Source organism: Aspergillus fumigatus, chromosome 1 (assembly GCF_000002655.1).
Source record: "Aspergillus fumigatus Af293 chromosome 1, whole genome shotgun sequence".
NCBI lineage: Eukaryota > Fungi > Ascomycota > Eurotiomycetes > Eurotiales > Aspergillaceae > Aspergillus > Aspergillus fumigatus.
Window position 1 is genome coordinate 2,502,371 of NC_007194.1, and position 11,278 is coordinate 2,513,648.

At 48.8% G+C, this 11,278-nt stretch overlaps 2 protein-coding genes across 2 annotated transcripts; one reads left to right on the forward strand and one right to left on the reverse strand.

Moving 5' to 3' along the window:
* Positions 1-349: 349 nt before the first annotated feature.
* Positions 350-4,912, reverse strand: AFUA_1G09670 (basic helix-loop-helix domain-containing protein; the record flags this gene model as incomplete). The annotated part of the gene is made up of 2 exons (XM_747241.2): positions 4,063-4,912; positions 350-2,507 (listed from the first exon to the last, which is right to left on the reverse strand). Exon 2 carries the CDS (start codon positions 1,916-1,918, stop codon positions 350-352), a length of 1,569 nt encoding a protein of 522 aa, XP_752334.2. The 5' UTR covers positions 1,919-2,507; positions 4,063-4,912.
* Positions 4,913-8,313: 3,401 nt separating this feature from the next.
* AFUA_1G09680 (putative Golgi traffic protein SFT2) lies at positions 8,314-10,866 on the forward strand (the record flags this gene model as incomplete). Its single annotated transcript, XM_747242.3, has 5 exons — positions 8,314-8,536; positions 8,699-9,675; positions 9,864-9,984; positions 10,210-10,360; positions 10,714-10,866. Exons 2-5 carry the CDS (start codon positions 9,447-9,449, stop codon positions 10,864-10,866), a joined length of 654 nt encoding a protein of 217 aa, XP_752335.2. The 5' UTR covers positions 8,314-8,536; positions 8,699-9,446.
* Positions 10,867-11,278: the final 412 nt, after the last annotated feature.

Below are 11,278 nucleotides of genomic sequence, written 5' to 3' on the forward strand. Positions count from 1 at the left end.
CTATGCAGCGACATCAATGTCGAGATGCAACATAACACCGTGGTCTGAGAAAGCTGGAAAGCTTGAAAAAGCAGAAGGAAATAGAACAAGCTAGATCTTGAACGGACAACCCCATGAATATGAAACAATAATCAGATACACTCGATAGCCCAAAGACCAAGCGACAGGCGATGAAAACATTAGATCCGGATGGTAACATCAAAAATGACGAGATGTCAAGACTTCGTACGCCGGTCACCTGCTGAACCCTATCCCTCCGTGTGACGCCTGTGTATGCAATATGTCATGACATGCACTCGTAGAAATAATGACCGATTGAGTTGCGATCCCACAGAAAGGAAGAGATTCTTTACTGCATCTCCATTGCGTACTCATCTTCTTCCTTGAAGCTCATTCCCGCGTGACCGGAGCTGTTCCAATATTGTGCTTGACCCGAGTTCCCGCCGTTGCTGCTGCCACCACTGTTGTAGGACGGGCTGAGACTCTGCGGGCTCAGCGCCCCGTTTTGGGAAATGGGCTCGCCCGCTAAGTTGGTATGCTTGGGCACTCTCAAGCCGCTCCCGGGTCCTCGGCTGTAAGTGAAGGTGCTAGGATCGTTCTTCTCCAAAGCGTCCAGAATCTCACTCCGCATGCGCTTCTCCTCCTCCGTCTGTTCAAACGGCCAGGTGCCTCCGAGACTAGTGATCAATTCCGCGAGCTCAGACTCCTGCTGCAGCTTAACATGAAGAGCCCACATCAAGTCACGCATCCAACCCACGGCACCGTTCAGGATGTCACCCTTGTTAGGGCCCTTCTCCTTCTCCTCGATGGGAAGACCCATAGTGATGTTACCAGCAGTAGCACGACGGCCATTGCCACCGGCCAGGAGAGAAGTGGCTGCGTTTGAACTGGATCCATTTCCTGACATGGCACTGTTATTGACGAGCTGTTTCCGGACCTTGTCATCCTCCAGACGATGTTGTGGTACGAGGTGCGAGAGATCCTGAATACGCTCGTTAATGTTGTCTCGCCGACGGCGCTCGACCAGGTTGTGCGAAGCTCTTCGGCGCCGACGCTTTGCTTCTTGTGATTCTAAATCCTGGGCGCTTCCCGGAATGTGTGTATCAACCTTGGCTGGCAAAGAGGCATGCTTGCCAGACTTGAGGATCTCCGAGATAGCGGCATGATGAGAGGGATGGCCCGGCGACGAAATGGGGGACTCCATACCGAAGGAGTGGGCGCTTCCGGGGGTGCCATCCCACTGGTTGGACAGAGTCTTCTGATGCCGTGGTTGCAATCCAGTACGGATCGGTTGTGTAGGGAAACTACCAGATTCCGGAGTTCCAAGAGTCAGGGCACCCAAAGCTGGAGTTTTAGGGGTCATGGGGCTGCGTCCATCGGAAGATGTGCGGTCGATCGCCTGTAGACTCGGGCGTGCCTTGGAGTTGACGTAGCTCTGCTCGAAATGGGAACCCTGGAGATGGGAGGGATTGTGTTGTTGCTGGTTCAGACCGCGGAAATGATCATAATTGAAACTGTGGATGAAGGGGCTGTGCATCGGAGCCCCTTCAGGAGTGTTGGAATACATCTGCGACATATGGCCGGGATGGCTCATAGAAATGCCAGCACCGGAGTGATCCTGCATGAAGTTCATGCTGGTATCTCGTGGGAGCCCATTCTGACCGTTGATTTCCAGGTCCAGCAATTCGTCTGTATCGATTCCAGAGTTCCCAAAGTTGAAGCTTGATGACATATTCTGTTGTGACCCGAACGGGTAGGACATGAAACCGCTGTTCTGCATGGTCAGCTCCGAGGGATCCACGGCCTCGTTGGAGTTTCCAAATTGATTGTTTAGGGAGTAGCCGTTCTGCGACATCATGAAGTGATTGTTGTTGTGATCGTCTGGATCGCTCTTGATGAAAATGCTCGCTTCGCTCATAGCGTTTGAGCAAATAGCATAGACTTACTCCCCGAGATCAACTCAAGAAGAATATCGTACTCGGAAGTTAAGTGGCGATGGAATTGAAGGTCGGCAGGAATGTAGTGGTAATTGCGACAAGATGTAAATCCCGGATACTCGAATGGCGAAATGAAATAATTCTATAGAGATGCACTGACAAGGTTGTTATAGTAACGAGAAGGGTACGTGATGGTCACTTTGGTCAAGTGGATATGAAGACTGTCGGTTGTCTGTAAGGCGACCGTCAGCTGGCGAATTCCAAGCAGAAAGGAATCGTCCAGAGGGGCTGCACGATGCATGCGCCAATGAAGAAACCCCCAAAGAAGAATAGAGATGATAGTACGTACGCTTGTATGGATAAAAGGGGGAAATGATGCTGGCAGGATGAAGTTGGGTATATTAATGCGGGACAAGTGGCTGTGTGAACCGGTCAAGGGATGTGATTCGGAAGCGGGCGATTCGGAGAATGCGCGTATCGTGGGGGATGGTACTCCGTACTAGCCTACTACAAGGCCACACCGACGATCGTCAACCACGCGAAGAATGATGAGTCAAGGTCTCGGCAGCCCTAAAAATAAGCAACAGGCAAATGAGAAAAGCACAGATAAATTCTGAGGCAATAATTGATAAGAATGCCGATTCGGAAGATAGAGAGAAATAAGTCAATTCGAGGATCAGAGGATGAGGATGCGAGTCCAGAAGGAATTCCGTGGAAGAGAATGGTGACGATGGTTGTGGCCAGAATTATCCAGAGCAGTCATAAAAAGGAGGAGAGGCGGCCAGACCAAAGCGGACAAGAAAGGGACAGCCAGATAGAGAGAGAGAGACAGAGACCAGAGACAGTGAGAGACCGGGTCCGAGGAGGCGATGTGGGTTTATCTGTCGGGGTTTGGGGGGGTCGAGCCACGATAAGGGAGAACCATCAAAAAAGCAACGTTGGCTGGGTCTTTTGAGGCGAGCAATGTATTCACAGGCAGACTCCTCCGCGGTGCCTCTCTCTTTTTTATCTTTTTGCGTCGTCCCAGGTTCTTTTCTTTCAGTTTCTTTTCCCCGCGGCCCTTGGAGGATATGACAGATCTTAGAGCAAGATGAGCCCAAGTGAGGGGGGATAAAGTGATTAGAGCCAAGTTGGCCCAGGAGATGGTCAGTGGGGTAAGCCTGGTAAATATTGGACGCAGGACTGCGGAACTCGGGGAGAGGCGGTGGGCAACAAATCGATCAATATCAACCGTGTAGAAACGACTCATATCAATACATCCAATCGATGGAAGTAAAGGAGTCTTCGATTGACGACTATTAATATTAGGACCATTGATTTGGATCGATCATTTTGTCTCGCTGAGCATGAGAGGGGTGGAGGGGAGTGTCCCCAGAAGGCGGTCAGAGCAACATCATGTGGAGTTTTCGACCACTTAAATCGTTTACAGTGCAATCCATGAATATGCTCAGCGATCGCTCTTTGGTGCTGTTTCTTGTGTCTCCGGTTTCAGATCATGTAATGAACGCTCATCCCTTGCGTATCATGCTCATGCAAAGCGAAGCACTTTACTTCGCTCGTCCGCTTTTAGGCGGGTGTGAAACGGAAATCCAGGCCCGAAGGGGTAGACATCCTTATCCTTAAAGCAGAGAGTACTAGGTTGCCCCTCTGAAGCCCAGCCCTTAGGTAGGATGTCCGAACAAGGAAATGGCAAATCAGCGCTGCCACAAACTCTTCAGTAAAATTCTGCGGACAGCAGCTCACGTTTCTCCCGACCGTTCCCCCTGCAGAGCTTGATGCAAGCGAGGTTGTGCAGCAGACGGATAATGCTGTAAGATGTTGTCCATAGCGAGGGATCATTTCCTAGGGTTTGGCGTAGATTTCCTTGGCTCTCTCATATCCACAAGAGGAGGATAGGCGATGATCCGCCTTGTTAGTCAATACTGCCTTGCGTGGAAGAAGGTAACCATCAGGTATCGTGCTTATCGCGTCTCATGTTGATTATCTTGCATGGAGGGATCCCCGCTTGGACCTTTTACCCGGACCGCATCTCTCTAGGCCTCATGATAACTGATCTCCAGGGTACAGCAGCAATGACAGAGATGAAATCATATCGATGAGAAGAAAATAGAATACGTTCACTTACCACGCAACGCCTTGAACCGTGTTGATTATAGCACTCTTATGGGATCTGTTTTGGCAGCGCAGATCAGCTCTGATCCCTCAGGAGTGGGCACTCTTTCGTTCACAGAACTTGAGGAATACGAAGAGAGTGAGATGAGGCCGGCGGGCTTTTGAAGAGAAACACACGTGGCTGAGCCGCAGCTCCAAAGAGGCCAATCAGGCGAACAGGCAGAGGCGCAAGAGCCTTACCCTTTGTGGAGCTGGTGCTGGGGCAAAGAAGGGGCAATAGCAAGTGCAAGACATTAAAAGGAACGCAGAGCAAGGCGAGTCCAGGGAAGAGACAGAGGCAGAAGGAGAAACAGAGGTAGCCGTGAGGCTCAGCTAGGATGGATGGCTTACAGTTGCTTGAGATTATCCGCTTGGTGCACGGGAAAGTCGGAAGCCAGGATGAGAGGGCTCGAGCTCAAAGGAGCAATCAGGATGGATATTTCCGCGGTAACTGCAGCGAACTGGTTCGATTTGATTTCGCTCCGTCTTCTGGCGGATGATGAATTGCATGAAGAAGAATCGAATCGGATCCAAGCGGGGTGTTGGGGATAGTGGGTATACAAAAAGCAGTCGTCCTCTGACCGGGACAATGAATCCAGACGATAACTGTGAGAGGTGAGTGATCGTAATCACGAACGATGCTTTTCGACGGCCTTTGCAGAATGGAAAGGATGAAGGAATGAAGGCTTTAAGGACTTCTTGAGGCGCTCCTGGGAAGGTCTCATTTGATATAGCACGGTGGTGGTCATGCAGGGTGTCGATCGTCTATCGATGAGGCTTGATGCCACTACAGCATTACGTACCTTGACTGCCTATTTACCGCAATAGAATTATTTATTTCTTCTATTTGACAATTTTATTTTATTTGTTTATTTTTATCTTTATTTTCATTTTCATTTTTTATGTTACTAGAATGAAGAATTATCAGATAATTCTTCTGTGGGCTGGTAAATAAAGCAAAAAAAGATAGGGAATGGTGTGAACCAACCAGTGGCGGTGCGGCATTAGTGGAAGAAGTATGTGATGATGGAGGGTCAGCCAAAGTAGTAAATCTCATACTGCAATCTCATTAAATGGAATTTATTTACCAAAGGAGGGGGGGGTCGAAAACAATGTTGTATGGAGGGTGTTACAGTCCGGATCGAGAAAGATGACGAGGTAGTAGTGGCAGATCTGGACAAGAGGATCTCGAGTTAAGTATATTAGGGCATTATTGACCTCCATCTTCATAAGGTCTGCATTCATCCCATGAGCAGCCCAGTACGATGGCTGTCACCTGTTCGTCCTCAACAAGGGAGTCATGACTCAGTCTCATGGTCAGCCTCTGTGCCTTCTTTTCCTAATAATTTCTTGGTAGCAATGTATCAAATGCCCAGCCTGGCTAAAAGAATACCCTACATACCATGCCTTCCACTCTCGATCATGGATTATACTTAATTTAGTGAATGATCACTCCTCGAACGGAGAACAGACAGAATGATCAAGCAATGTGAGTATTCGTTATTGGATCTGATTGGATCTAGAGCTCTTCACCTGTCGCACGAAGTAGACATGACATCACCTCGCCGACTTATTCTAACGCATTGCGATGACTGTTGTTTCGGCCCCAGAGTATGTATGCTGCTCGCCCAAATATTTTGGCCGAAATGGGAGACTCACCCATGGGGATGTAAAGAGGTGGAGGGTAGAAAAGTACTCTGTAGACTCGTCATGTAGAGTCGAGAATCAAGAATCAAGAATGTCTGATTCGTGAGACACCACCATGTGGACGGGTTGAGCTAGTGAAAAGGCAATCGTCGTCGTTAGTTTCCTTTCTCTCTCCCGTGATTCTATCGCCTTTTGTCTAAGATCTATGTATAGAGACACTAGGAAGATCGATGATTTTCGACAGGCTGGAATTCATACCCGGAGGAATCGCCAGTGCGCTATGTGCTGTGGCCCGTGGAGGGGCTTAACCGTTTCACTTTCAGCGCAAGACTTGACTTTCCAGCTTGTTGTGCTATGGTAATGTCTTTGCAAAAGTCACTGCCATGCTCGTCTCAACTGGTGCTTGGACCCAGACGAATTGGGACAATAAGACTGTGAGGATTCATCATCCTTCCTTCTCTTGTCTTGTCCCGCCACTAGTCCGAGCGCATCAAAGCTGATTACGAAGTTAGGCCCAGTATCCAGTCCACAACTTTGAACCTCGTAATCTGCTTTAGTCTAACACTCTCGTTAGTCTCTAAGAGGTCCGTGACACCCTGCAAGGTGGTGTATCATGTCGCTTTCCGAGATGCGTCCTGCACCCCGAGCTACTAGACACCAGAGACAAAGCTAGGGCTACGTTGATGGTCCAACCAGGCTTGTCCTCTCATACCCCGCCTATCTTATCACTATTTTGAGGATCGAGCGAAGAAAGGCATGTATGCGAATATCGACGGCTGTCGCGCTTCATACCTCGATCTTTTTTCGATTAGATCATGATTTGGAATACTATCGTCAGAAGAATGCGGGGAGGGAAGCTTATTAACCAGAATGCTGTCAGCAATGGACATTACAAACCCGCTTTTTCCACTCATATTTGATCAGATAAAGAAAAATCTACAACTAGCCAAAATGCTGATTTTTGATCTTGGTGGTTGACCATAACTATGAAGTCATGGCTCTCAGGTGGTATCTAACGATTCGCAAATGGTAAGCTCATGTATCTCAATCACTCCAGCCTCCCTACCTGAGATGACCACAGTGGAGTCTTTCAAGGTCGGCAGTCAGGTCATACATCGCTCTATACATCTCTTTATTTGACCTCTTTCACCGATATTTAAATATCTACAGGTTAATCCCTTTTCCTTTTCTTTCGGACATCCATGAGTAGGCTGACAATTGTGATGAAGGCTCGCTGGTCTCTGGCTCGTGTCCGTCCCGTCCCGTCAAGGTTTGGACTGCATGATTATGGCCATCAGCATCCCATGGTCACTGCAAGTAGTCTTTAATAGAAATAATGGAAACTACAATACAGTATCCAAGGTTGCGCGAGAGCCCGGTTCGGGGTTCGCCAGAGTACATCTCGGTAAATAGTTTTCTATATCTTAATTGGATTCCAGGAATAGATCTTCCCCTCCCTGCTCCGCCAACAAATGGCCGGCGTAATACGTCAGCTATTGTTTCGCCTTTCCTTGATTTGCTTCGATCTGCCCTGCTTTGCTCCTCATCCTAGTCATATAATGGGCATTGATATGGCGATCTTATCTGTTGGTATATAGCAACCTCTTATGAGATCGAAGGGAGAATATCTCCGCTTGACCCGCTGGACGGGTGGATCATCCGCGGGAAAAATGTACTCTGTAGGTACAGCGCCATTTCCAGTGATACATCTCAGATTATGCGGCAATCTCCCGCCTAGCTCGGGGTGTAACATTCTCAAAGTAGGTACCTGGTTACTCTGCAAAAGCAACAGAGCTCGGATAATATCTCTCAACCTCTGCGCTATCTCCCCACATTAGTTCCCATGCCCTACCTACAAGTTCTCTGTAAGCGCCCCGCAATACGACCAACATGCAACTTCGCCTACATGAATACATCTGCCCCTAGCTCATGAATTATTATCCTCGGATGACTTCCGAAAATACATCGTCAGCATCCGAAATGTAAGTTATGCCATTGCAGTTCTAGCGAAGATCAGCTCGATTGAACAAGGCACGGTTGCAGCAGGGATGCGCTTCGATATCGAGGTAGGATCTGCAACCTTCGCCGTAGAATACCATTGTGCAAGCTGTCTAAGGTAGGTGCTCTTTCCGCTTTCCAATCTGGTTACGGAGTTCTACCAAAAGGACGCTTGATGCTCGCCTTCGCTCTTCCTCAACTGCGCAGAGGAGTTCATCTCGAGCATCTTTCACCAAGCATTTCCAAAATAATTCGACACATTCCCCGTTTCTTCTCCATCAAGTGTAGGTATTTTTCTTACCAGTCTTAAATATGGAACTGGCAACCCAAAGCAGTTGCACATCAATAAAACAGGATAGGGACATGATTTACTACCTAGTTCAACATGGAGGGCAGCCATGAGCCGACCAACCAATGAAATGCATTTAGGCACTCCCGTAGATGGCATCTACAGTCTGTGATTGGCCAGGAGAGCTTTGAGGGTGACACCAGCTCTTCTGGGCCTAGTTCAATCATCTGATCGCCAGTCGCCCTTTCCAGCTCTCCCGTTGGCCAGCAGTCATCAGGCTCGCCCAACCTCACCACAGCAAAGCTCCTGTTGCGGCCATCGGGAAGCATTCCGCATCATCATTATTATCATCATCATCATCACTCATCAAGGTCATTATCATCACCGATTCAGAAGGTGAAACAGTCACCAATAGATCTCAACACCGAGACTGCGGTCGTCGGGAATAGTAGAAGTCTACTGCTTGTGCGGAGACCTTACATTTTACAAAGCATGTACTGAATCAGATGCTGAGGTATGTAGCAGCCTTGTCCAACTAATTCCTTTGCTGCCTCGACCTGGAATCGACGACGCACTACTTCCTCCCCCCTCCTTAACAACCTATTTCCCCTCTCGTCGCCTTTTGCCCTTCTGTTTTCAATCTGAGTCATATGACGAATAACTGATTATCTTGCAGCCTATCGATGACCACCTTTTATACTCACCCCGCTCGAAATAGTATCCTTTCCAACGTTATGCTATCGGAACGGCATCGTCATCGTGCAGCTGTGGCTTGATTTCTCGCTCCCAGCACTCTCCACTCTTATCGGACATACCATCTTGGGCTTCCCTGGTATCTGAATTTGATAGTGGAATCGCTCTTTTTGACACACCTTCTGTCCATCCGGAAGCGACACTGACTCGTCCTGTGCGAGGGGGAAATACAGCTGTCGATTAGCCGAAGCGTTACTATACACCTCCATACCTGTGCGGGCGACGATCACAAGCTTGAAGACGTTAACTAAATTGCCGTCGAGAAAGTCTATCTTTTTCAGTCGGCGCTAGACAGATTATCATCATCCCGTGCCCAAGCTCCTCGGGAGCCTAGTCCAGTTGTGCAATAGTCAGCTGGCCCTCCTGGGCTTGATCCTATCAAGAGCCAGTTCTATTATTTGATTTTCCTTCTCTCTGTGGCTGCGTTGCATTCGCACACCCCCATTCTTGATTCCTGCAGATCATCTGCACGCACATACTGGTTTCCGTCGTGCATAGTCCCTGCAGGCTTCTCCTTAGCTTGGAAATCTACTGCGGCTTCTTCAGCGGTCTGCGAGACGCTTACCTTTCTAGTTGTAACAATCTGCAACGGGATCCCCTCCCTCCTCACCATCATTCTGGGTAGGTGACAGAAATTGACGAGGCAGAAAGACTGAGTCGACTCAAGGGTCATGGCTACGACTTCGTTCCGAGATTCTGTCAACTCATTGGGCTGGTCTCGAAGAGATGCGGATCTACCAGCTCGTACTAACACATCGTCCACCCCCTTCCTCTCGAAATTACAGTCACTAAATCCGTTCGGCCAAGGAGAGGGCTATTTGCGGCTGCCCACCCACGAAGCTCCAGGAGCTCCTCTTCCAGCCCCAACTCGACGGGAGGAGGAAGAAGGTTTTTTTGCCCGTAAGTCATCCTCGCTCATGACCGAAATATCCGGATCACCGCCCTCTTGTGTAGGTTACTTCTCCTGGTCCAGGTGACTGGGACTCAGTTCCTGCATGTAGGTCGGGTTCACGCAACGTCTAGTGGCTGCGGATACCTTTATTTGGGTTGAGTTCTTCAAGCGTACTGATCAACGTTGTCCTCGCTAGTAAGCCGATGGGATCGGATGCTCATATTCATCGCCTGCAACCTCGGTGCCGCAGTGTGCTTCATGATTTGCTTTTTCCTTTTTCCCGTGCTATCGTTGAAACCCCGCAAGTTTGCCATTTTGTAAGTGCCATTTCAGAATCCGCTAGTGACTATTATCCACCCTATGCCCGCCTTGCATTCTTCCCAGCACCCTTAATGGAGGAGCACAAGGTGGCGCAGCCGTTGTCATGCCGTGGCTGGCGTGTGGTACCCACTGCTGTGACTTATGATATCACGGTCTCTGTGCACCCACAAGAATATCTTGGTTCCGAGCCTTGGACTGACTCCAGCCGGTTATGATTTTAGATGGTCTGTCGGTTCTCTGCTCTTTCTACTATCATGGGCTGTCCTCATGGGACCCCTGGTCTACGCTAAACATTTGGTCTCGGGATCACGGCTACCGTTTACTGCCGCCTATTTTGGCTCGATTGCCATGACTCTCTACTTCGCTATCGGAGTAAGTTCCTTGATTTCCTCGTCTCTATGTGCCATTCCTGCCACGATGACCGGGATTGGCGGCTTGATAATTTCCCCCCTTGCCGTAAATAAATTGCTGTGCGTATGCAAGTCAGCGTTCTCATTCCTCCAATAACATCACTCTGCACCTTCACTTCCCTTGTTATGAGCTCTCGGCCTTGTGGTTACATCGTACAGACCTCGCTTCGGGCCATGCCCCTAATTGTTGACTGCTTCTTGCTCTGCTACTGTCTATCTTTCCTCTCACTTTGGCACTAGCATCCTCATCTAATGGCAGTGGATTATTTGCGTGATAAGACTACAGAACTACTGCTGACCTTTGACTCGAAACAGCTCCACTCCACCCTCCTAACACTCATTTCATCAATTTTCCAGCTTGCAGCCCTGGCCTGGTATCTGGTCAGTTATTTCCCCATGGGTAGCACCGGACTGCAATTCATGGGACGATTCGGAGCACAGCGCGTCGGAGCCTGGATGACCAGCTGATATCTTTTTCTATCATCCCCTTGTTCACATTCTTGGATGCTACTACTGTACTGCTGACGACTGTGTACTATTTTGGCGGCTTTCGTAGCGTATGTCATATGAGCTTTGCCTACCTGTCTGGGTCCGAGAGCTTCTGATACATCTACTATAGGATGGCTCTGGTGACTTTGTACATGTACCGCGCCCTTCTTCATGGATACCTATTAGACGTTAGAGCAAACCTGTCAATTGAGTTATTCGAAGACTTATTGCTTAGACAGTCGGGAAGTGACCTTACGAAAGCCGTGGGAGGGATAATTATGAGCTGCTCGTATTCACTACGTTAGGTTTCAGTCTACTCTATCACTACCGCAAGTGAAGAAAATGCATAGCACAGAATACGTCGTTTCGGGTCGTTAACAATCCCAATCCC